This window comes from Lissotriton vulgaris, chromosome 3_1, assembly GCF_964263255.1.
Source record: "Lissotriton vulgaris chromosome 3_1, aLisVul1.2, whole genome shotgun sequence".
Classification (NCBI taxonomy): domain Eukaryota; kingdom Metazoa; phylum Chordata; class Amphibia; order Caudata; family Salamandridae; genus Lissotriton; species Lissotriton vulgaris.
This window is the reverse complement of record NC_141689.1, coordinates 858,838,284-858,866,046: the sequence shown is the minus strand read 5'-3', so window position 1 is coordinate 858,866,046 and position 27,763 is coordinate 858,838,284. Positions and strand designations below refer to the sequence as shown.

The 27,763-nt window shown below is 47.7% G+C and overlaps 1 protein-coding gene across 1 annotated transcript in view; it reads right to left on the bottom strand.

Annotated features, from left to right (window-relative positions):
• SLC35D2 (solute carrier family 35 member D2) overlaps positions 1-27,763 on the bottom strand; it is a 374,942-nt gene that overhangs the window by 100,733 nt on the left and 246,446 nt on the right. Inside the window, exons 5-6 of the mRNA XM_086961173.1 lie at positions 2,589-2,660; positions 1,587-1,655 (exon numbers count right to left, since the gene is read on the bottom strand). Coding sequence (XP_086817299.1) covers positions 1,587-1,655; positions 2,589-2,660 — 141 coding nt within the window. The remainder of the gene's footprint in view (positions 1-1,586; positions 1,656-2,588; positions 2,661-27,763) is intronic.

Genomic DNA, 27,763 nt, shown 5'->3' with positions numbered 1-27,763 from the left:
ATTGGGGCTACATGGGGAAAGCTCTGCTCCAGCGTCTACGGTGCCAAATACATTAGGCAGAAAAAACAGGGCTCCTCCTCTATACAGTCCTGGTCATAGCCATAACTGAAGAACATCAAGGGGAGGTGTCCTTTACTGTAAAAAGATACCAAAGGAGGAAGAAAAAGGATGGGGGAGTGGGACAGTGCCCCTCGTTTTATGGCAATACCTGGACATGAGAGGCAGCATTTGGGCATGGCATGTTGTGTCAGTAGACTATACCTGGCATGTGAGGCTGTACTTCGACATACTTCTATACCTGCGCTCATGACAGCAGTAATGATGCATACTAGGTTCCAGGTTGCACTTGGAAATATGAGGCTATGCATGGGTGTGTGACTATGTACCTACACATGTGAATCTGCACCAGGACATGTGAGACTGGATCTGCACTTACAATGGCATACATGAGCTTGTGAGGCTCTGTCCGGCTTACATCCTTAGTCAAGCTGGTCATGGCAGGGTGATTTTTGCAAATATGCATACAAGACTATAAGAGGGGACATGAGGCTATCTGTGGGCGTAAGGCAGTTGTTCAAGCTTAATGCAGTTGCACCTTGGCACAGAAGGCATCATTTAGGCTCATAGAGCTTCACCTGAGCATATGACTTCTCATCTGGAGCATGGGACAGCAACATCTAAGCACACGACAGGTGCATTTTACTATAAGATGGCTGTATATGGGCATGTGATGCCAAGATCCCTGGCCTATCACAGCTGCTACCCTGGCCTTCTGCACCTGCACTTATGACACATCGCTGCTGTTCCTTATTTATTGATTCATAATTAAATTGTTTCAACAGACTTATTAAGACCTGCAAGTTGCTGTATTCAGTTCACAGTTAGGCCTTCATTATTAGAGGCCTCCTAAATCAGATGGGGCATGTAACAGCAGTAATCAGCCCCTTCAGAATTATGAGATCCGCTGCATTTCCTCTGATAGCAGTCAAATTTCCATGCGAAAATCCAAAGGAAATGGGATATTACAGAGGAATTGGACCCTGGATTACTGCTTCCCATTGTAATTCCATATTTCTGCAGGGACCCTTAGAATTCCAACTGTTAGTGGCCTGGATGTTTCCCACCCCCGCCGTTACCTATACCTTGATATAACTCCAGGAGTGGGGAATATCCAGACCAGTTTCCCGGCCACTCGTTATGAGGGACATAGTGTGGGCTTTCAATTCAGTTTGGTGAGATCATGAACTGTGATGTCTTCGGTTGTGCTTCATGTGATTTTCCTATAAATGATGCCCTTTGGTGGGAAAAGACTAAAGGTGGGTGATGTCACTTTCTGTAGCCCTGGGTATTGAACTGCTGCAACTGTCATAAGGATATGATAGTGGCTTTGGTTTATTTCAACTGGTGATTTTGCTCTCTACTCTAGATGAAAAAGCAATATCTTAGCGTACTAGAGTCCCCATTCATGCCTGCCAGGTGATGTGGAAATTGTGCAGTGAAGAATTCCAACATGTTGATATGACCCTCTGCGACCAATCCCACAAATTGAAAACTGCAACATTAAATAAATAAATATGTGTACTTACATAGCAGCTATTATTGCTCCAGCAATTATTGCAACAACCGTCCATATGATGGACATTGAATATCGTTTCCTATAAACAAAAAATTGAGTTTCATGAATAAAATACAAAATCTATTTGAAAATAAATTTTACGTACAGTTTCCCACGTGCCGTATTCTCTCATAGATTAAATGTGAACCTGCGGTTGCTATGGATTTGCAACATTATGTAATATTGTTAAAGATGCAACAATATACTAAGGATGGCCAGCATTATGTCAAAGTGGGGAATTTCCATGCAAAAGATGCCCAAAATAAGGCAAGAATTAGCATCATTATGCCAGGGTCAGTAGTTTGCTAGCAGTGGGACTCATGAAGCCCTATATTCCCAGAGTACACAAAACAATGTCCAAAATTGTGCCTGATGTGAGCTCACTTAGCCTAGAAATTGCCGTATATCCTGGGGGGGGGGACTGATGATATGAGTGGTCCAGGGTGACGGGTGATCTCCAGGGAGAACCACACAGACACACACCGGGTATGCCTCAATGCCAAGACCCCACAACATACAGTCTGATTGTTAGCCCGGCGCCTGAAGCATTGTGACTGACTGAGACCAGCATGTGCTGCCACTCGCACTGTGGAAGTGATAGACACTGCCACTGTATGACTGGCATTGGAGACATCACCCGGAGTTTGCACCAACCTGCACCTCAAAATCCAGCCATTCCCCCTCCTTGGCAGTGCCCAATCCAGCCCTGGTTTCTATATCTGTGTTTGCTACTGTTGCATATTCTCAAATCCACTAATCACTAATCATCGTCCAGAAGCAATACAAATTGACACCTGCATGATAAAAATCTGCACTGGTTCAATCTACACTAGTCCAAATGTTAGAGCAATGTAGATAACGAAAGCATGTTTGCCTTTTGTAACCTGATGTCAAAGAACCACAATAACAGAATGGCATCCACGTGCACTTGACAGTAACTAAGAATAAAACCAACATTGATCATGACATTCACCTGATAATGATAGCTTCCAGAATTAACGTCATGGGAATGCTAAACTTCCTGAGCACGGTAAACATCGGGAGGCTGTCGAGAGAAAGCATTACTTATTAGATGAAGTGCAGAACATTACAATTCAGAATGATTTTACATTAACAACAGACAGTACCATAGTTGCCACTGCCCTTGTGTGTCTCGACGGCTTGCCAATGTGATTTTAATATATATATATATATTTTTTCAGGATAAGACTGTCTCTCTTTATGAATTCCTACCTTTAATCTGCTCTTATCCTGATTAAAAGTAAACTGGTTGCATTTCAGAAGTGTACCGTCCTGGATTGAGAGGCTTAAACTGCACAATTGGTAAACTATTTATTTAGGGCGTAGTCCTCGCCTGTGCCTGTTTCCTTACAGAGCTAAGCTCTAAATTGCAGATGCCACTGCCATCGCGTGACTGAAGCACTCAAGGACGCAGGGAACACTCTTCCAACACACACTTTGCTACTTGGGGAGTACATGCACTTTACTTTTTGTTAATGTTGTTTGACAATTATTTTTTTATCTATGAATTTAATTGTATTGTTTATAAAAAACCAATGAAACATAACAGAAATTGTAATCCTACAGTATACGTGGAATTTCATATAGTATAACGGTGAGTGAAAGGTAAAATGATATGGTACAATGTGGCACTTGGTTTTGTAACATTTACGTCAATGTACTGAATGAGCCACGCCTAAGTGAATCTAACGGCTATACAGCAAATTATTACATCTATTCAGGTTGGCACCCGATGCACACTGCTTCTTAAATAATTTTCTGCCAATCTCCCTCCTCCTCACACGTACTCTTGAGTTTAGGATTTTTGTACCTTTTCTTCTGGCTCTCGAGTTTAGCTGTTAAGAACATTTAATTCTGCAAATTCCAACACTCAGGGGCCGATTCCGATCTCGGTTGGAAGGGCACCGAATCGGGTTCGGCATTAGCGGATCCGATTCGGAGGCTGAATTTCTGTCAGAGTCGTACACGGGTCCGGACGTCGAAGTACGATGCGAACAATCGCAGAATCTCCGTCCGAATCGTTTCCTGGTCCGAAGCGCTTCGTACGACTCGGTCACAAGCAAACCGTGACGCGCAATGGAAATGTTTCACTAACAAGCTAGTACGATGTTCGATTCGGACAGCCGGATCGAGTCGGAGCGTCCGGCTCGCAATAGCTCCAGGTGTTGGACTTTGGGGGTCCGCGTCGGACCCCCTTTTACCCGCAGCCTTATGACTCGGACACAGGGGGAGACCCATGGGTCTCCCCAACACAGGCATGTATGGTGCGGATGGCACCGATGCGTACCCAGTGTAAGGAGCGCACTTGTCCGCGACATACCCATTCAGTCAATGGGAGCCCATGTACGCGTCGTACGACCGGCTCCCATTGACTTCTATGGGAGTCCGACCGAACCGAGTCCGATAGCATACGGCCGCATCATACTCGCTGGGTCGGACTGCAGGAGTACAGATCGGTCAGAAAACACCCCGGATCCGTCTCGGTCAGAGTGCTTTCCGACCCAGATCGGAATTGGCCCCTTAGTCTCCACCTAACATTTCTGCTTCCCGACTCGGTCTATTAGGAAGGATTGCACTGATCCAGCAGCTTAAATCTTTCTCAGGGGCATAACATAAACCCCTGCAGTCCCTGCGATGCAGAGTGCCCCCAACACTTGAGGGGTGTAGAGGGGTGTTTTTGGGGGTACTTAGGGCTGGGCCTATGCCACGTAAAGGGAAAAGATACACTGACACTGTCACTATCTTTGGTGGCGACAACAACCACGAGCGATTGCCGACCCGTTTATTTATAGCCTCTGGTCCGCGCCCGGGCCGGCAGGCTGGGATGTGAATACATTGAATTGCAGTGGCCGGATGGCTCACTACATCCCTCATAACCTTTAATAAAGAGAAACTAACAAAAATATAAAACAGTAAAACATGAGTCAATTTGCAGTCTTTGTTATCATCACGTATTTTAGCAAACATAGTCTCTGTTGTTGGAGGCTTTCTCTCAGCCAATAAGGGTGGCCACGCTGAGATGTATCCTCACTCTTCTCATTATCTCTCGCTTCCATACCCTACTCTCTCCCTTCTTCATTTTCTGTATGCCTCATCTCCATCTCTTACCTTGTTGGTGGATGTCTTTCCACTTCCTCATTTTCTGTCAGGGGCTCTGACGATGAGGTCTCTGGCAGTTCACTCCCAGTCACCTCCTCCACCAACAAGACTTTCTTAAACCGTGACACATTCCTCGACAGTTGTCGATCTCCCCTCCGGGCAGTGACCATGGGCCCTCCTACACCAACGACCACCAAAATGTCATGCTCAAACGGTGTCCTGTACTTTGAGCCGGGATATCTGTTTCTTACAACCACCTGGTCTTCCATGTTCAGTTCCACCCTCCGTGCTCTTCGACGTCGGCTGGCTCGCTCATTATTTGTCTTACTCTTAGTTTGAGCCAGTCTTGATTCATTGTCCCTGGCTGCCACTGCTCACTCACTGGCACAATATCCTTCACCGCTCTCCTCATCATAAGTTCACTCGGTGAGCACCCTTTCGTGCAGTGGGCTATCTGCCCGTATGCCTCAGGGATTGATGCAAACATCCTTCCATCTCGACCTGCTGGTCAACACCAATCCTCAGCATCCTATTAAGGGTCTGCAGGAATCTTTCGGCCTCCCCATTAGCTTATGGCCACTGGGGGGGGGGGGATACTTTTCAATGCTTGATGTTGCGATGGTGCATAACTCCTGAAATTCTGCTCCTGGGAATGGTGACCCATTGTCCGTTTGGATTTCTTCTGGCAACCCTAGCATGGCAAAGGTATTTTCCTTAACCGGCTGAATGCACTCAAAAGCTGTGGAGGATACAACGTCCACTACTGGGAACTTTGAATAGCTATCCATCATTACCAGTGCGGCACGCCCATCAGGAAACTTTCCAAAGTCCATGCTGACAATGGCCCACGGTTGGGTGCTGGCCTCTTCCATTATAGCTGGATGCACAAGAGGTTCGCCTCCCGTTATCAGGCAGGAGTGGCACCCTCTCACGATTTCTTCGATCATCTTGTTGACCCCAAGGAACCACACTTTGACTCACAGTCTCGCCTTGGTTTTAGCTATCCCCTGGTGCCCATGGTGCGCCTGTTCCACTATCCTTCTCCACAGTTTCTGGGGTACCATGATCTGTGTTCCTCTTAATAGTAGACCTTCTTCAATTTCACTGAGCTCCTCCTGGTATCTCTATAAATATGTTCTTGTCTCTCTCTCTCTTCATCCGTCAGTCTCTTCAAGCTATCCAGGAAGTTATTCCAGTTATGTCCTAGCAATGCCTCCTTGACATCTGTCAGACAACTGTCCTCTCTGGTGGCCTCCACTAGATCCTCCAACGATAGTGCCTTTGGTCACACCAGCTCCATTATTTGCTTCGCAAAGCTCTCTGTGCCTCCATCGACCTTCCGCTGACATTGAGGGTCAGCCTCCGTGAGTTGTCATGACAAATAGTCAGCTGGATTGTTATCTCCAAGCCAACAGACCCCCTCGAAATCATATTGCTGGAGCTGGACAGCCCATCTTTCAATCTTTGGGGGCTCATGCCTTGCTGTTCCTCCAAATAGCTAAACCAACAGCTTGTGGTCAGTGATCACTCGAAACTTGTGCCCACATAGATTGATGTCAAAATTTTGGCAAGCCCACCTGATTGCTAGTGCTTCTCTTTCGACGTGCGCGTATCTTGTCTCCACGGCCGTCAGTGCCTTGCTGGCATATGCAATGTGTACCCATTCTTGGCGGTCCATTTGTTGTAGGGGTACAGCTTCCAGTCCTACGGGGCTGGTGGCCATAATAAGCTCTGTGGGGCTCCTGGGCTTGAAGTAGGCTACCGTTGTTCTTTTCAGGAGTGCACCCTTTACCTCATGAAAGACCTGTGATGCTGCACTTGTCCACACCCATTTGGTGTCTTTTTTTGTAAGTGCCCTCAGCGGTTCTGCAATGGTCGTCAGGTACGTAATGAATCTTCCGCAATAGTTAGCCATCCCCAGAAAACTCCTAATTTCCATCGAGTTTTGGGAATGGTGGCTGCACGGATGGCCTCAGCCTTGGCGGGGTCTACCTGAAGACCATCTTTGGAGAATCTATAGCCAAAGAATTTCACTTCCGCCGAGTAGAACTTCCACTTGACCCTATGCAGAGTCAGGCCTTGTTCCACCATTCGCTTTAGCGTCACTCCCAGCCTCTCATGGTGTTCCTCCAATGTCTATGAGTATATTAACACATTTACCACTCACATTGATAACCCCTGTCAGTCCGGAAAAAGCATTACGAGTGGCGTCTTGGAATACTTATGCTACTGAAGATACTCCAAAGCTAAAACAATTGAACCTGTGTAGTCCTACATGGGTTGAAAAGGTTGTGATATAGAAGCTGGCTTCATCCAACACCAATTGGTGGTAACCGGTGTTGAGGTCCACCTTCGAAAACCACCTCGCCACATTGATGTCATCGATGGTAGGTGTGATGTGCCTCTCCCTCTTGATGGCCTTGCTGGGAAGCTGCATATCCACACACAACCTGATTGTTCCCGGTTGTTTGGGTTTGGGAGCGATGACCAACAGGGATACCCAACACGTCGGCCTCAACACTTTCTCAATGACGCTGGCCTTCTCGAGCTTCTCCAACTCCACTTTTACCAGCGGGCACAGGTAGAATGACACTCTCCTGTGGCACAACGCCACCAGTTTGACCGCTTTGTTGATGTGTAGTTTAACCTTCACACCTTTAAGGCACCACAGACCCTCAGAGAGTTCTGAAAACTCCACCATGATGTCCGCTGCGTGTGACTTGTGAAGCTGTTGCACAAACATGACTAATCCAAGGTCTTCCACTGAATTGCATTCCAGTAATGTCCGAGCACTATCCTCGGTAATGTGGAACTTTGTGCTTGCTGAGATTTCGTCGGGTCGGACAACCACCTCAATCACTCCTTGCAAAGGAATGAGGGTGTCACCCCATACATGAATATTCTCGCCTTTGTGGGCGTCAACTGTTTTCGAGGACAGAGGTGATTGTAATGACTGGCATCCAGGACGTTCACAGATGCTCCTGTGTCAATGAGGGCGGTCACTTGGCTGTCCCCGATTATAATCTGACACATTGGTGGGGGCCTCTTCTTCTTGTTGCACCGCCCCGTGAATGATATCACAAATATGTCAACATCATCATCGCCATCCATGACCTAAAACCTCTGGCACAGGGCGTCCAAGTCTACTGCCCCTTCTGCTCCCCTTGTCACCAGTTTGACTGTCTCCAAACTTTTCTCACATCTCCCTGTTCCTGGCGCTTTCGCCGTACTCATGCACACTTTGGCAAAATGGCCCATCTTGCCACACTTCAGGCACAATTTTCCAGATGCAGGAGAGACCCTTGGTGGGTGGTTCTCCATTCCGCAGTTGTGGCAACCATGTCTACCCTGGCGGGCATTAGGATACCCTTTGCTTCGTCCAACTCCTTTATGGACAGAGTCCAGCATCTCCTCCTTGATCATCACAAGGTGCGACGGAGGTGTCTCTGAAGATCGCAGTGCCAGCGCCGACACCATTTCTCCTGCTCTGACATCCACCAGCTCGTGCGATCTTCCCAAGATCAGTATCTCATCCAATGAGATGCTGGGTTGCTGTAGGATTAATTTCCTCAGATCAGATGACCTGCATCCTTGTATGAACTGGGCCCTTATTCCCAGCTGTTTATCTTTCCCTGTGCACGAGCTCGCCAATCACCGGAGTCGGGCAAAGAACATGTCCACCATCTCTCCCTCCTGTTGTTTCACCTGATGCAACTCGAAGTGTTCGAAATCAGGGTTTAGCTGCAGATCGAAATGCCAGTTGAGCGCAGCCACAGTTGCCTCATAGTCATTCTGGTGTCCAGTGTTGGGCAGGTCTTGAAATAGTTTGTATAACTCATCTCCACCCATGTGGAGCATCACAGAGCGCTTGACCACCCCATTTGTTTCTCACACCGCCAGAAAATAGTTTTCAGGCGTCTGATCCATTTCCTCTAACGAGGGGCAGCCGGGTCTGTCAGCTCAATAAATAGGGGCAGCCCCGCTAACGTGGAGTGCACATGATATTCCACCAATCCTCTGACACTGCCACTGGCACCATCTCCTTCCTGCACAGACATGACCTCCTGACTTTTGTTTTATCGTTGGGAATTGGACAGGTCCTCCTTTCTCGCCAAACCACCTTAATCCCTACTCTATTGGGGTCCTTCTTCAACTTCCGGCGCTTGATCTGCCCTTTTTTCCACTGCACTTATTGTTTGTCCCCTGTGATATGCTTTGTTACACTCTAGACTTCTTCTTTGGGGATTTGGCTTTGCCTGTGCGTATTGTTGCCTTTTCCTGTGCTTACTGTTGCTTATTTTCTTTTGCTGTTGTATATCTTCATTTTTCTCTCAGTTCTATTATTGTTCCCCCTGGGTGTGTAGGAAAACTGGTCTCCTTTCCCTCTGTTGGGAGCAGCGAGGAAGCCCTCTTTGGTGCACAAGCACTTATGGATCCCTCCTTCCAAGGCCTCTTGTGTTCACGTGGCCTTCTGCATGGGCCGCTCTTCGCACTGCAGATGGTTCCGAGCCTCCTCACCCACCTTTCCTTCTCGTCGCCCCTCCTACACGCGGTTGCCTGCTCGCGCGTACCACAGGATGGGAGGAGACATCTCCCCTTGACAGCCAGAGCACACCCGCACTCCGACATGGTGCCGCACCGCACCTCACACGGCTCTTCATGAGCAACGACAAAAACGAGAGATTTTTGACTCGTTTATTTATAGCTTCCAGGCCACACCCAGGCCCGAAGGCTGTGTGGTGAATACATTGTATTGCAGTAGCTAGATGGCTCACTACAGAGGGGGACCCCACTGAACTCAAGACCACTGAATATCTGTGATATAGGGCAGACTCAAGGGCCCCTCATCACATTCTGTGGTGGGGCAGGACACCATTTTGCATTCTGCCACTTGTCTTGCTGCCTGTGGAAGTAGTTTTACATAGACATCCATTTTGTCATTGCGCACTCTATAGCCAGACTTGTGCTGATTGGCTCAGGCCTTGCCCCTGGAACATCCCCAAGGCTGTTTTGCTAACAGTAGAGAAATTGTGTTAGGTTCTCGAGCCCCAGTTGGAACATCCCTCATGTACCACAGCAGGGCCATCAAGCGGTTGGGCAGGAGTGTCTGACTAATCATGTGAGAAATGTCTTTAAAGACTGTCTGGGACTATAAAGCCAGGCAAAATGCAAGTGCAGGAATCCCACTTTGGGGGCATGACCACACCTCCACCTGATGTCACCCCTCAGGACACAGGCTCACATGCCCTTGGGGAATAACAGGCACTATGAGTATATTTATACTACATCAGCCTGTACTTCCTAGTTTTTTCTAAATAGCTCTTTATTGAGTTTTTATTATATATAATGACCATATCACCTATAAACAGTATGGTGCATAGGGAATCAATCCCCACTTCGCCCCAACAAAAATGTAATATGGAATGTCATATAACATTTTCATGGCATAAGTCCAGGGCAAGGCCAGACTGGTAAGTCCGGGCACCCGGCAATCCCCCGATAGGCTGGATGGGGCGGGGCGGTTTTGTGCCAGGGGGGGGGGGGGGGGGCGGTTTTGTGCCAGGGGGCCGGTTTGGAATTGGACCTATCCCTGGCCCTGGTGACGGTCCGCGACCCGAGTCAGTAGCAGCTAAATCTGCTGCATAATTAATGCTATGTGCTGCTGTGCGCATAACGCTGACAGAATTCCATGTATAATGTATTAAATAAATGCGCCACCTGCTGCTGCTCACGCAGATCCATGGCGCCGCAGATGTCTCCTCCTCCGCCTGGCCCCCGCGTCTGTGCGCGGCCGTCAAGCCGAGGTGTGGTTCACACCTTAGGGCAGTAGTTCCCAAACTTTTTGGACCTGTGGCTCCCTTGACCTAATCGGCAGTTGGCCGTGGCTCCCACCATTTTTTTTACCACGCCCCTTTAACAGACTCCACCCACAGCCCCCCTCTGGATCCCACTTAAAACACTGGTTAAACCCCTCCATTCGTATGAAGAGACCTCTGGTGTCCGTGGTAACCCCAGCCCCCGCGCGCTTTATAATGTGCCGCCACTATGGAAGGATAGCACTGCAGTAATGTGAGGGTGATAGAAGCAGTGAGGGAAGAACCGCTAAGACTGGGGTGGGGCGACAGTAATAGAAGCAGGCATGGAAGGATAGCACTGCAGTAATGTGAGCGTGATAGAAGCAGTCAGGGATGAACCGCCAAGAGTGGGGTGGGGTGTGGCCAGGGTCAGGGCCGGCGCTAGGCATGGGCAGTGTGGGCAGCCGCCCAGGGCCTCGCGCTCGGCACAATAACATGGGGCCCCCGTTTCGTGGGAAATACCACACTTTCACAGGCAGCCCTCCTCCTCCCCGAGGCCCCCTCCCCAACCCGATCACCTTGCTAATGTATTCATAAGCGAGGTGCCTTGACCTCGCTGTTCAGGGCATGGTGGCATTCCTGGGTATGAAAGGTGGGGGGAGGATCAACAAGGGGTAGAGGACGTGAAAGCAGCAAGGCCAGTAGTTACCTCAGCATTCCGGAACAAGTGCGGGGCAGCACCTCTGTTAAAAACCTGTTGTGAAGTACTTGTCTGCCCTTTGGCCCTTTTGTATTTCGTCTCCAGGCGACAGAAGGCCCTTTTGTTTCCACAATGAGCCAGACATTAGCAAGTAAGGAGATGTTGATGAGGGGAGGGGGGAGCATCTAACTCAGACTGCCACAGTAAGACAGTGCTCAGCAAAGTGTCTCACTACTGCTTTGATGTACAGAGGAGGTGGTCCTTATCCCCTGGGCCTCAAAGCACTGAATCAGGCTGCAAGGTTAGGCGTGGGGCCCCTTTAACTGGGACTTGGGCCATTCTCTATTGCTGCGAAGTTCAGGGCAGGGGGGCCTCGCAGCTCTCCACCAGGCTGCAAGGTCCAGATGTGGCCCCCCCCCCATGGCAGGACTTTGTAGCCATTATTTTGTGCTTGGAGACCCAGGACAGGGGGGCCCTGTCCTTGGCCTCGCAGCACTATTGTTAAATCATTCATTTTTATTTCCTAGAGAGACTAGCATGTTTGCTTCCCAGTCTAGGCCACCAGTCATAAACCTAGAGGGTTGTCTAGTAAATGCAGCTAAGTGCGTGCAAATGGATTACCACCCAATTTCCCCAGCAGGAAGCTCCGTGGCCACTCTTATCGTGAATAAAGCAGATTTACTGCTTTGTGACACACTTTGAGCCCCTCACTTATGTCAGAGTGGCAGTGAATTTCTTGTTCATTTAATTACTTGTAGGGGATTTCATAGATACTATTTTGACAGCCCATGTTTGTGCTGCACCTGGATCTTGTTTAGCAGGGAAGGTGGGGTGGGGTGTTGTGGGGTAGAAGGCAGAAGGGAAGTACTGTAGCTGGACAAGGTTTCTCGTTGTGAAAGAGTGTGACACGCTGTCAGCTAATAACCATGAAAACATCTTGTCTGCCTATTCAGATGTAGAAATGACAAGCAACTTCATTGATATTATAAGTTCAAAGACATTGAAAAACCTATTCAGTGTAATGTGCAAAGGAATAAATGCATTCCGATTAATTACTCCCGGCAGAGCACCCTTTATCCGTAGGCCCTTGTCCCCAATCAGTTCCTCAGAAAAGCAGCAAGGTCCTTAAACATCCCTCTTTTTTAGCTCTACCTTTTGATCTCTGACGATTGCAAAATGCGGCTGCGCACGTGATTGTTGAAAATCTTTTAGTGCTACTTTGACCCTTTTGTAGGGTTATGCCTGCAAGAGCATGCGCTACTGCATGCGTCTTGCTTGCAAGACACTGTTGTATGCATAAAAGGGCTTGGAACCTGCCCGTTGCTTACCACATGTTGATTTGCGTGATACTCTTCTTTACAGCCTCATAATTGGTCAAGGCAGATCTAACATCACTTCCTTTACTCTCTGTAGAGCAGTACCAGGCACTGAGTGATTCAACTTAATCAGTGCATGTTCGCTGCTCCCAATGTGATTGAGGTACTTTTTTATTCTGTTGAATTTTTAGTGTCCTGCAAACAGATGACGTGAGACTGGTAAAAACGTGCCCAGCAGGACAAACAAAGTTGCAAATATTTATTTTCTATAGTTAAGTTTCTTTTATTTTTCCTAATCTTCTTTTCTTACTTTTCACGAATGTTTTTTTTTGTTTTTGCTTGTGTACGCTGTTCTCAAATATTATTGCAAATTGACAAGGTTTCTTTCTTATGTGTTTTTTTCTGAAAAATGCATTAACACATAATAGTTCAGTACACCTCCAATCGGTCCCACTCTAATCCACGCCAATCCATCCCACATCACCCGACACCAATCCACCCTACTTAATCCAATCCACCCTAGACCATTCCAAACCACACCACTCCACCACACTCCAATCCTCTCACCCCACACACCAATCTGCCCCACTTCAATCCAAAACAATCTGCCCCAATTCAATCCAAAACAATCTGCCCCACTCCAATCACCGCACTCCAATCTGCCCCACTCCAATCTCCGGACTCCAATCTGCCACCCTTCAATCTCCACATTCCAATCTGGCCACTCCAATCCAAAACAATCTGCCACACTCCAATGCAAAACAATCTAGCCCGCTCCAACCCAAAACAGTCTGCCCCACTCCAATCTCCGCACTCCAATCTGCCCCACTCCAATCTCCGCATGCCAATCTGCCCCAATTCAATCCAAAACAATCTGCCCCACTCCAATCCAAAACAATCTGCCACACTCCAATCCAAAACAATCTGACCTACTTCAACCTAAAACAATCTGCCCCACTCCAATCCAAAACCATGTGCTCCAATCCAATCAGCGCCACTCCAATCCAAAACAATCTGCCACACTCCAATCAGCACCAATGCAAAACTATCTGCCCCACTCCAATCTGCACCACTCCTGTCTGCCCCACTCATGTCTGCTCCTCTCCAATCCAAAACAATCTGCCCCACTCAGTTCCATCCCTCTCCAATCCAATCCACCTCACCCCTATCCAATCGAACCCACTCCAATCCAATCCACCCAACTTAAATCCAATCCACCCAACTTCAATCCAATCCACCCAACTTCAATCCAATCCACCCAACTTCAATCCAATCCACCCAAATCCAATCTACCCCACTCCAATCCAAACCACCCCAATTCAATCCGATCCACCTCACCCGACCACAATCCAATTCACCTCAATCCAAGCCACCTCACTCAATAAAAATCCACCCCACTGCAATTCAATCTACTCCACTCAAATCCACCCCACCCCACCCCAATCCAATTCAACACAACCCATTCCACCCCACCTCACTACATTATACCCCACTCTAGTCCACCCCACCCCACTCATGTTCACTCTTCTCCACTCCAATCCACCCCACCCCAATCCAGTCCTCCCTTCCCATTTTAATCCACCCCACTTCAGTATAATCTACCACATTCAGTCCACCCTCTCCACTGCAGTTCAATCCACCCCACTTTACTCCCATCCACCCAACTCTACCCAAATCCAATCCACCCGCCCCAGTTCAGACCACCCCACTCAGTTACCCCGGCCCCCCACACTCCAATCTGCCCCACTCCAATCTCCGCATGCCAATCTGCCCCAATTCAATCCAAAACAATCTGCCCCACTCCAATCCAAAACAATCTGCCACACTCCAATCCAAAACAATCTGACCTACTTCAACCTAAAACAATCTGCCCCACTCCAATCCAAAACCATGTGCTCCAATCCAATCAGCGCCACTCCAATCCAAAACAATCTGCCACACTCCAATGCAAAACTATCTGCCCCACTCCAATCTGCACCACTCCTGTCTGCCCCACTCATGTCTGCTCCTCTCCAATCCAAAACAATCTGCCCCACTCAGTTCCATCCCTCTCCAATCCAATCCACCTCACCCCTATCCAATCGAACCCACTCCAATCCAATCCACCCAACTTAAATCCAATCCACCCAACTTCAATCCAATCCACCCAACTTCAATCCAATCCACCCAACTTCAATCCAATCCACCCAAATCCAATCTACCCCACTCCAATCCAAACCACCCCAATTCAATCCGATCCACCTCACCCGACCACAATCCAATTCACCTCAATCCAAGCCACCTCACTCAATAAAAATCCACCCCACTGCAATTCAATCTACTCCACTCAAATCCACCCCACCCCACCCCAATCCAATTCAACACAACCCATTCCACCCCACCTCACTACATTATACCCCACTCTAGTCCACCCCACCCCACTCATGTTCACTCTTCTCCACTCCAATCCACCCCACCCCAATCCAGTCCTCCCTTCCCATTTTAATCCACCCCACTTCAGTATAATCTACCACATTCAGTCCACCCTCTCCACTGCAGTTCAATCCACCCCACTTTACTCCCATCCACCCAACTCTACCCAAATCCAATCCACCCGCCCCAGTTCAGACCACCCCACTCAGTTACCCCGGCCCCCCACACTCCAATCCACCCCACCCCACCCCAAACCAATCTAACAGAACCTACTCCAATCCACCTCACCCCATTTCAATCCATACCACTCCAATCCAATCCACCCCACCTACCCAGTCCCAGTCACTCTACTCGCTCCAACTCGCTCTATCCCAATTCAACCCAATCCACCCCAATCTACTTCAATCCACTCACTACCTCAGTCCACACAACCCACTCCACCCATTCCACCCTACTCCAATATACAGCACTCCACTCTATGACTCTGAACTTGATGACACTGCACTCTACGACACTCTGACACTGAACGACTAAACTCTACTCCGCTCTACTCAACTTATGACACTGTACTCCCCCTATTACACTCTACAACTACTACTCTAAAAAATACAGTCAATTACACTCTATTCCTATCATTTCACTCAAGGACACTCCATGCCACTAACTTTTAACCATGCTGAAAAACAGCCACACTGGTGTACAACACGGCAACTCAAGATTGCCAAAGCCAATATTTGTTCTAGGCAAGACCGATTGGCTTTGCCAATGCTTGTTAATGGTGATGTTATTCTGAGCCTTTGCCTAAAATATTTAGCATGAAAAGAGGGACACAACACATTGGATATTAACTTAGTGGTGAAACGCACAATACCTATGTGGTGGTGTGGCAAAGGTATTTTTAGCTGTCATTTGAATTATCACGTACATATAAAGGTGTTTCATTCCACTTTTTCTACGGATTTACTATTATATTATTTAATGACGCTCAGATAATGGACCCTGGAAGAACGATTGTGTCTTGCATAGATTAAAACTACTGATCTGCAGTTATACAGCCAGGGTGCAACCCACAAAACTATTATGCTATCAACTGTGAACAAACTGAGATCTTTACTTAACTCCTCTCCAGGCTTTGTTTGTCAACAGATTTACTATCTAATCCTAGGCCCCAATTATTAGCGACAACACACAATGATAAAGGCCAGGCAAGTATTTAGCCATGTTTGTTGAACGTACTGAGTACAAATCCACTTTACGGAGAGATCAGAAAGAAGATAGACATTGTGCAAGGGGTTCCTATTGTCCTCGCATGTAAAGGTGCAGCCATAGTATGGGAATGAAGCTCACTAACTCATTTCTTAATCCCCATCTTCAGAGTTTGGTTTTGGTACATAAGCAAGATGGCAGCAATTTGGAGCTTTCCTTTTCAAAGGTTTATCCTTGAGAAACGTAATTTGTAGAGTTGCGAAAAGCATACATTACTGTTACCAAGATTAAGGATACGTTAATCGTAGGCTAGACAGCCAGTTAAGTGAGTAATTAAATAGGTACACTTCTGAAATTCTACAAGAAAGATGAGAGGTCTGAACTTCCATGACAACCTTATGTCAGCTAGCCTGCTCCAGGTTGCACACTGATTACAAAAGACATTACGTTACCCCACCAAGCAGCCTTTTAGATTAACATTCAATGCTGTGTAATCCACAGCAGCAGTTTGGAAGCATTTCTAATTCATTTGAATGGGATTTTAGCTTTTCAAGTGTCTTACTTCGATGTGTCCAATTAACATATTGTATGGTATTGTAGCATTTGTTTAGTGCTTACTATCCATGTGTGAGGCGCTGAAGCACTTACCAACATAGATACCAAGCTACAACATGTGTGTGGTTGGAAGGGTGTTGTGGTGTTTTGAGCTTATGTGTAATGTTTTTTATGTCCTGCTTGGCCAATGAGGTACAGCTTACTTTATGGGATGCAGCACCAGAGGGTGAGATGGGTGAGGGTATGTGAGAGGGAGACTCACAAACTGTAATTATAATAAGGTAATCCCAGCTTAGCCACAGTGATAGGGAATGATGTGTGCCTGTTCCCCAAAAAGGGTGATAATCATAGAAGGCCCAGTAATCCACATGGCGACATGTGCCTGGAAGTAAAGGCTTTCAATGAGTAAAAAGATGCCCAAATTGCTAGAAAATATTAATTGGTGACATAAGCTGTAGTTATGCACTATTTTATATATTTATTTATTTAGAGGCAGAGATACGGCCTAATGCTAAAAAAGTACACCTAATTAAGGAGGAAGGAAGCCGAAGAGAAATCAAGGCTGACAACCTCAGCAAAAACAACACAAACTTTAAAACATCCAAATTCCATCGACTTCTAAGGGCCGAAGGAAGCAAACATTTTTAGCAGGACTTCACACAAGCCTCTCTCAAGCTGCAGAAGGCTGTCAAATGCAGATAATCACCAGTTGGACGGGTCTAATTTGGATTGTGGTTCAGACCCCAGATACACTGGTACCCTGCGGGGATATGCTGCAATAGGATCAAGTGCCCTCACAAACCTGTAAGCGTGTCATGCTTCATCATCGGGCAAGCTCCATTTCAGGTCAGCACTGCATTGCCCAATGGGCACCCACAAGGGGGCGCTTTACCGGAGATCTTTTCATAGAACTTTTGGATCATGATATATAGTAAGGAGCATGTATGCTGGTCCTAACCACACCTAACGGATGTATGACGGTACAACGCGTACTGTCACAACGCATCCCTTTACCACGCATCCCTTACAACGCAAGTCGTTACCACGACTTGCGTTGGGGGTGCGGATTTCGAATAGTTTAATTTACTATTCTAACACCAGTCCCCGTGGACCCTAGGGAAGGTGTTGGGATAGTAAATTTAATATTTGTAATCCTTTAGCGCCCTCCAGCGCAAGTCGTGGTAACGACTTGCGTTGTAAGGGATGCGTGGTAAAGGTACCGCGTTGTAAAAACTTTGTGGTAAACAATGTTTACCCACCTAACACCTTGTGATGTCACAAGCAAATTAGAGGGGCCTCACATCTTCCCTTTCGCCCAGGGCCCCACAAGTCCTAGGACCGGCCCTGGCCAGGGTAATAGAAGCAGGCATGGAAGGAGAGCAGTGCAACGAGGTGAGAGGGATAGAAACAGTCAGGGATGAACCGCCAAGAGTGGGTCGGGCCACGGTAATAGAAGCAGGCTTGGAAGGATAGCACTGCAGTAATGTGGGGGTGATAGAAGCAGTGAGCGATGAATAGTTAATACTGGGGTGGAGCCACGGTAATAGAAGCAGGCATGGAAGGATAGAACTGCAAGGAGGTGATAGAAGCAGGCACGAAAGGGCAGCACTGCAAAGAGGTGATAGAAAAGGCACAGAAGGATAGCACTGCAAGGAGGTGATACAAAGCAGGCACGGAAGGACAGCACTGTAGTAATGTGAGGGTGATAGAAGCAGTGAGGGATGATCCGCCAAGAATGAGGTGGGGCCACGGTATTAGAAGCAGGCAATGTTGACAGAAACAGGAAGGGTGTGACAGCACTTCAGTAATGTGAGAGTGATAGTAGCAGTCAGGGTCAGACAGCCAAAAGTTGGAGGAGGCCAAGGTCCTTGAAGCAGGCACTAAAGTACAGTATTGCAGTGAAGTGAGGGTGACAGAAGTAGCCAGAGATGGACAGCAGAGAGTGGGGTGAGGCCATGGTGATAGAAGCAGGAATGGAATGATGACTGCAGTAATGTGAAGGCGATAGCAGACATGGTTTTTGCAGTTTTATATAGCGCCAACCCGCCCGAGGAGTTTAGAGCACTTTACACAGGCACAAAAATAAGTTTCACAAAGGGGTTGACAGTACAGTGTTTGGAGAGCGTACGATGATAACTGGGCAAGCAGGGACCGTTCTAAATCAGGCCATTGTGATTTTAGCAGGCAGGAAAGGACAAGTGTGTTCAAATCAGTCACGGATGAACATCAGAAAGTGGAATGAGTCCACAGTGATACCAGCAGGCATCTAAGGACAGCCAACAGTGAGGATGGGGTGGTGGAAGCAGTTGGAGATGGACAGCACAAAGGGGGTGAGGCCGCAGGGAGGATAAAAGCAGGCAGGGAATTACAGCACTCTAGTAATGTTAGGGTGATGGAGGCAATCAGGGATGGCCAGCAAAGAGCGAGATAAGGTTACTCTGATAGAAGCAGGCAGGAAGGATTTGACAGCACTGCAGTAATGTGAGGGTGATAGAAGCAGTCACGGGTGAACAGCAGGTTTAGGGAAACGCCACTATAATAGTAACAGGCAGAGAAGTACAGTAATAAAGTGAAAAGAGGGCGACAGAACCAGTCAGTGATGGACAGCCATGCGGGGTGAGTCCACGCTGACAGAAGCAGGCACAGGGGCAGTACTACAGTTATGTGCTGGGGACTGAAGTTCGAATGGTGCGGGGTAGAGTACAATATTTAAGTTCAAATGGCGACGAGGGAGCTGAAGGCGCTGACAAGCAGCAGGGGTGAGGAAGGTTCGGCGCCAACCCCAAAATAACCTTGCAGGAGTCAGGGGCGTCACTAGGGTTGGTGTCACCCAGTGCAGAAAACTCATAGTGTCACCCCCTCATGACTTACCCCATGAATCCATGATCGACCTCCTCCGAGTCCGCAACAGTGTTCACTCTATATACTAGCCCTGGCACAGATCGGACTAGTCCAACCCTCACGCAAGGGCACGAGGATTCCCTTCACCAGCCCCTTGCACGCATAAATATCTTTGCTAACCTCTGGCATCGTCGTTAGACATTTTTCAGTCACCCTCTGGCACATACAGGGCCCTCCCTTACTTATCATTTGCCAGCCTCAGACACATGAGAACCCCTTGCACAGATAGAATATTCCTCAAGAACCCCTGCACCAGGTAGGACCCTCATCTGCAAACTCTGGCATAAGGGGGGCCACCTACATTGAACACTGGAGCTTCTGGAACTACTTCCGACACTCCTTATAGAGGCACACCCCTCCACACCAACGTTTGGCTCAGGCAGGGACCCCTCAACGACCCAGGCACAGATCCTCCTCGCAAGTCAAAGATACTAGAAGTAACTATTCCCACACCTTGACTAGTGTTGTGTGAGTGCTTAAAATAAAGTGATTTGTTATTACGAAAGTCAATGAAATCCGTGTTATCGACTTCGGAAGGATGACAGATTGAGTTAACGTCTCTGCTCTGTGAACCCGGTAACCCCGGACAACCCACAGATCTATTCATCAAAAAGATATATACACTTGCAGGTTTTGTCTGGTTTTGGTGAAATTCTTGCCTCTTGTTCATGTCTGTGCGCTCCCCACCCCTCCTTCCAGGAAACAGTGGCGAAAGCTGGGTTGAGCTGCAATGTATTTTACAGTTGTATATCGTCCACTGTTGCATTGTCATTTTATTTGCTTCATAGTCGAGCTGACAGATGGTTTGCATCAATTCCACCACTGAACTAAAGCGCCTGGCGATCATGGTTTATAAAGCGAGCAGGTTCCATATACATGCAACGATCTGGACTGGTAAACCTGTTTGTGCAGCGCCTCAGTGCCCTGGGAACGGTTAGCGCTTTCACAAAATGTAAAAACTGAAAGAGAAACAGACGCATTCCATCAGCCAGTTGTTGTTTTCATCTGTGGCGTTATCAAAATGATGGGCCCAGGTTACTGCAATGCCATCAATCAAGGCATGTGGGTTCATCCAGGGTGACGTGATATCTGGTATAGACTCCCCCTCCTGCTGCCCGAGACCCTTGATAGTGAATAAGTCCACCTCATGCACACGCACTTCAAGCGGCCGAGGGTCCGTCCCAAGGGAGTATACAAGCTGTAACCTGCCCCTGAATGACCCCCGTCAAATTCTCCCACAAGCTTTCATTACCCCAATATACTTTACATTAATTACCCATACATTTACAAGTCACAGCTTTTCCCCACACCTGTGTAGACATCACCACATACATACAAACTAACATTTCACTTCGGCCCTGCATCACTACTTCTTTATTGGTACATTAGCACTATACCAGAGATCACGTCACCCTGGATGAACCCACATGCCTTGATTGATGGCATTGCTGTAACCTGGGCCCATCATTTTGATAACGCCACAGATCAAAACAACAACTGGCTGATGGAATGTGTCTGTTTCTCTTTCAGTTTTTACATTTTGTGAAAGCGCTAACCATTCCCAGGGCACTGAGGCGCTGCACAAACAGGTATACCAGTCCAGATCGTTGCATGTCGCTTTACAAACCATGATCGCCAGGCGCTTTAGTTCAAGTGGTGCAATTGATGCAAACCATCTGTCAGCTCGACTATGAAGCAATTAAAATGACAATGCAACAGTAGACAATATACAACTGTAAAATACATTGCAGCTCAACCCAGCTTTAACCACTGTTTCCTGGAAGGAGGGGTGGGGAGCGCACAGACATGACCAAGAGGCGAGAATTTCACCAAAACCAGACAAAACCTGCAAGTGTATATATCTTTTTGATGAATAGATCTGTGGGTTGTCCGGGGTTACCGGGTTCACAGAGCAGAGACGTTAACTCAATCTGTCATCCTTCCGAAGTCGATAACACGGATTTCATTGACTTTCGTAATAACAAATCACTTTATTTTAAGCACTCACACAACACTAGTCAAGGTGTGGGAATAGTTACTTCTAGTATCTTTGACTTGCGAGGAGGATCTGTGCCTGGGTCATTGAGGGGTCCCTGCCTGAGCCAAAGGTTGGTGTGGAGGGGTGTGCCTCTATAAGGAGTGTCGGAAGTAGTTCCAGAAGCTCCAGTGTTCAATGTAGGTGGCCCCCCCTTATGCCAGAGTTTGGAGATGAGGGTCCTACCTGGTGCAGGGGTTCTTGAAGAATATTCTATCTGTGCAAGGGGTTCTGATGTGTCTGAGGCTGGCAAATGATAAGTAAGGGAGGGCCCTGTATGTGCCAGAGGGTGACTGAAAAATGTCTGATGACGATGCCAGAGGTTAGCAAAGACATTTATGCGTGCCAGGGGCTGGTGAAGAGAATGCTCGTGCCCTTGCGTGAGGGTTGGACTAGTCCAATCTGTGCCAGGGCTAGTAAATAGAGTGAACACTGTTGCGGACTCGGAGGAGGTCCGTCATGGATTCATGGGGTAAGTCATGAGGGGGTGACACCATGAGTTTTCTGCACTGGGTGACACCAACCCTAGTGACGCCCCTGATCAAATGCCCGGCAATGTCTTCTGACAAACTGCAGTTACTGAACATGAGTTTGATGTTTACTTTTTCTTTTCCTTGATTTTGTATTTGGAATTTTGTAATGTGAATGACCTGAGAATGTTGCTAGGGTGAAAGAAACGGCTGCAGAATGTCACATGTTTTCCACCACAAAATGTAAATACTTGGGAGGGAGGGCGAGGGGTGAGAGAAAAGTAGTCCAAAAATTGTTTGTGTGTGTGTAAAAGGCCGCTTTATTAGGAAACAGGTGCACATTACAAAATACAACCTCGGCAAACGCCTTACAAAACTAAACCTCACTAAATAAATAAATAACTAACCAAACGGGCCCCCAACCCCCAACCCCTACATATTTGGGCCCTCCCCACAATACATCAATAACATTATAACATCAATATACATTACGTCATGATAAAACATTACATCATCAATAAACATTACGTCATGAATATAAAACATACGTCATCAATAAACTTTATTCATCAAACCAAAATTGAATTAACATTTGTCATGGCCTCCGTAATCATCGATCCTGCCTGACCCTGCACTCCTGCAGAATACCCCTTTTCAAACTGAACGGTCAAACCATGACCAACCTGCCCCGGCCCCAGTCCAAGAAAATTCTAACGAACTTATAACCAACAATCAACCTAAAACCGAACTGATACACCACGACCCCGCACTGCACCTGCTCCTAGCGACAAACAAATACAAGAAACAACCCCTGCACACCGGTAACCCATAAAACAGCCTTTTGAAAAAGAAAATTATCAAAAAGATGAGAAAAAACGAGGGAGCGAGGGGAAAAATACTACAGAAAACAGGGAGGGCGGGTGGGACAAAAAGTTAAAGCACCTAGCCACCAGGTCACCAAACCTAAAATGGTGGCGGATAGCGGGAAAGGTGGAATTTATACTTGGGCTGGCTGGTCCTACTAGACCAGCCCAAAACTAGAACATTCTGGCAACTTCTGGAAATAACCCCTCGCAGCCCTCCCAAACCGCCCGGGGGAGGAGACCTCCCTTCGGTCGGCTCCCTCCCCCAAGCCCCCCTTGGGAGGGAGGGCGAGGGGTGAGAGAAAAGTAGTCCAAAAATTGTTTGTGTGTGTGTAAAAGGCCGCTTTATTAGGAAACAGGTGCACATTACAAAATACAACCTCGGCAAACGCCTTACAAAACTAAACCTCACTAAATAAATAAATAACTAACCAAACGGGCCCCCAACCCCCAACCCCTACATATTTGGGCCCTCCCCACAATACATCAATAACATTATAACATCAATATACATTACGTCATGATAAAACATTACATCATCAATAAACATTACGTCATGAATATAAAACATACGTCATCAATAAACTTTATTCATCAAACCAAAATTGAATTAACATTTGTCATGGCCTCCGTAATCATCGATCCTGCCTGACCCTGCACTCCTGCAGAATACCCCTTTTCAAACTGAACGGTCAAACCATGACCAACCTGCCCCGGCCCCAGTCCAAGAAAATTCTAACGAACTTATAACCAACAATCAACCTAAAACCGAACTGATACACCACGACCCCGCCACCCAGAAAGGTAGGCAAGTGGGGGGGGTGAACACACGGAGCCTTCCTTTCTGCCCCCCAACCGCGTAGCGAACGGAAAGATAATGGGAATCAACGCTGCATGGCCAAAGCCCTTGCTAACACCTCACGAAGCTCTAAAAGATAAAGGTCCATACCCACACGTGACAAATGTACTCCGTCATCCCGGAAAAACTCTACCGATTCAAATTTTATTTCCCTGTGCGATATCCTACTGAAACCGAGGCCCCTGCAGCAACGAGACACCTCCGAATTCACCTTCTTCCTTGCCCGATCCACAGCCCTGGGGTTCACAGCCCCTCTCCATGACCTACGCGGTATCAACTCTGTCCAAAACACATGACACCCAGACCAGAGTTCCTTAATGAGGCTTAAATCCCTTTTCATAGCCCGCAGTAATACAACCCCTTTCGTGGCACAAAGATCATTTTCACCCAAATGAATGACTAAAATATCCGGGCATAAACCGCCCACCATGTGATTGTTTAAACAAGGGATTAACTCTCTCCAGAGCATCCCACCTTTACCCTTCCATACAATATTAAACATCCGATCATTAAAGCCGAGTTGTTCTCCAAAGTAGCTCCGTGCCGCCTGGACTCTGGCCCATTTAACGAAGGAATGCCCCACTATCCAGACCGTGACCACTGGCGATCGAGGTCCAGCAACGGATCCTGAAAGAGAAAACACAATTAGAACACATGTCTAGGCTGAGAACGCCTGCGCGTCTTCTGCCGGGCTCCGCACATAGCGCCTGAAACAATTAGAAGACCAGCGCCCCAACCTCATAATATCCGTCTCCGTCCAACCTCTGTGAAAGGCCTCCGTGGCTGCACCTATACGAAAAGAATGAGTACCATATAAACTACTATCCAGCCCAATGTGTTGCAGGGCTTTACGGAGAACCATCCGTAACTGATAAGATGTGACAGGTAAACCATTAATGTGTTGAAATACGAGGGCCTCATCCCCACCCCCGCACAATGAACGCCAGCGCCGCGCCAGCACTAAAGGGCAAGTGAGCTTTGGGACGCGCGCTTGTAACCAAACCCCTTTACCTTTACCCGTTTGATCAGTTTTGGAGCTGGATAGCCAAACATGAACACCTTCGTCATAACAAAAAACATCCCTCCAGTGTAAACCACCCTTCTGCTTGGTCCCCAACAACTCAGAGACCCTAAAAGCTCCAAAAAACATAAACGCCATGAGCATGGAAAAAACACACGCCTCAAAATCATCTGAACATACCAAAGGTAAGACTGTAATTAACCTAGCCAGTATTTGCCAGGATAGTGGAGCCCGAGATCGAACGACATGACCCTGTTCCCTGGCCCATCCCTCAAGCATTCTCCTGCCTATTTCCCCGGCTGACGGGGTGTAACCCCATAATAACTGTCCCATAAAAGCAATACCCGCTAGTTTCCCCGCTATAGTCACTTTAGTGAGGCCCTTATCCATGAGGTCTAGTATAAAATTAACAACATCCTCTGACCGCTGCGACAGATCCTCCCGTCTGACAGCTCCAGAAGCCAAGAAGTCCCTCCAGGCCAAGGAATAGGCCGTACGTGTGGACACCGATAAAGAACCTACCACCAATTGTACGACCCTACTTCTCCTACACGCCACAGATGAGTCGGCATCCGAGTCGGGGATCTGTCTGCCTCCCTCGCCAGTCCACGGAATCTCCCCCACTGTGAACGAGACAAAGCATCCGCAATGTCATTGTCCACGCCAGGAATGTGTAAAGCACGAAAATGAATGTCGTGTTTCAAACAACCCAGAATGAAAACTCTCATTAATTTCAAAACCTGTTCGTCTCTGGCAGACTGTCGGTTCACAATCTCCACAACAGCCATGTTATCCACACGAAACAAAACCTTCTTGTGTGCCAATTCCTCCCCCCACAGTGTCAAGGCCACCAAAAGAGGGAACAATTCCAAGAAGGTGATGCTGCGACCACCATTCAACCATTCATCCGGCCAACGTTCCGCACACCATCTGCCGTTCCAGAAAAGGCCAAAACCATCACTACCAGCCGCGTCAGAGAACATCTGTACGTCCCACTGGAAATCCACATCCCTGACCAAGGGAACACCATTGAAAGAGGTCAAAAAGAACTTCCACATTCTCAAATCTTCCTTTACACCGGCAGACAGGCGCACACGATGATGAGGCAAGTGGTGTCCTGCTAAAGCCCTACCTAACCTCCTACAAAAAGTCCTACCTGCTCTCACCACCCTACAAGCGAAATTCAAATGACCCAATAGCACTTGGATTTCTTTTACCAAAACTTTCCTTTTGGCCAACATTGTCTCTAGTAGTTGCACCATGTTGCTCCTTTTATCCTCAGGCAAGCGAGCAGACATGAGTACAGAATCAATTTCTATACCCAAGAAGGAAAGGACCGTACTGGGGCCCACTGTCTTTTCCGGAGCTAAAGGAACTCCTAGATCCTCCATGAGCCCATGGAATGTGTCCAGAGCTGCCTGGCACTCCGCGGAGCCCGGGGATCCAACAAAGAAAAAGTCGTCAAGGTAATGTGTCACCAGGGAATGACCAGTCTGATTCGAAAAATACCACTGTAAGAAAGTGCTAAAACATTCAAACAGCGCACATGAGATTGAACAGCCCATAGGTAGAGCCTTGTCCACATACCATTGACCACCGAATTGTATACCAAGGAGGCACCAATCGTCAGGGTGTACCGGCAACAGTCGGAAAGCAGATTTTATGTCACACTTGGCCATTTCAGCGGCTGCCCCCGCTGTCACAACTAGTGACATGGCCACATCCACAGAAGAGTATGACACCGACACATCCTCCGGGGCAATAAAATCGTTAACTGAGGATCCCTCCGGCCATGAGAGATGTTGAATGAGTCTGAACTGACCTGCCTCTTTCTTAGGAACGACTCCGACTGGAGAGACAATCAAATTGAGTAATGGCCACTCTGTGAACGGGCCAGCCATCCTACCCTCCTGAACTTCCTTAGTAAGTTTGTTCTGTACAACTGCGGGATGTTCCAAAGCCGATTTTAAATTGGCAGACCACCTCCGCTCCCTGGACCCTAGGTAACCCAGTCGGAAACCAAACTGAAAACCATCTAATAACTTGATTTTCGCAGACTCGTCGTCATAACCCTGTAAGGCAATCCGTAGCTTGTCCAGTTTAACCGGAGTACGAGCCTTTGGCCCCAGAACCCTTATTACCTCTGGATCCCCGACCCCTTGAATTGGAAGGACCTGAACCTGACTGTTTCCCCTGGTGGCTGCCCGAAGGCTCGTTGTCCCAACATTTAGATAACGGGTGTTTCCTCCCGCAGCCTGAACACTCATGCCTGAATTTACAGTATTCCCTAATACAGGAACCCCTATTGAATTCCCAACAGAAACCTGACTCTGAGTGGGTGTTAGAGCTGGACCCCACCCCTCCCCGGGTGGGCTTCCCCTGAAAGGGCCGGTACACTAGAGGTAAACCACTGGCCGTGAACACAGTCTTCCCCCCAGCTGATGACCCCATTGTGTGTTGCCATAAATCATTATCAAGTTCACCCCATTTTGCCTCAGGGTCCCACGCCATCCTGGCCCTAAATTCCTCGTCATATTGAGACCAGGCAAAACCACCCCCGGTAATCTGAGCTTTACGAATCACATCCATGTACTTAAACATGGAAACGCTGCGCTCAGGGAACTTTTCCCAGTACACACTGGCATAAATCAAAAACGCAGCCGTCCAATTTTCAATATTTAAAGGGACCTTCGGGCGTTTAGCCAACTCAAATTCTTCCTCTTTAGAGCCCTCCTTAGACCGGACTTCTCGATGGAGAAGCTTCAGGAGCTCCACATACTCACCATTCCAAATTCTTTCTTTAGTACTAAGCATCAAGTGGGCACCCAGAGGCTTCGTCACCCCCATATATGGTAATTTTTTGATTTTTAGCTCTTTACTAGCCACAGGCTCTTT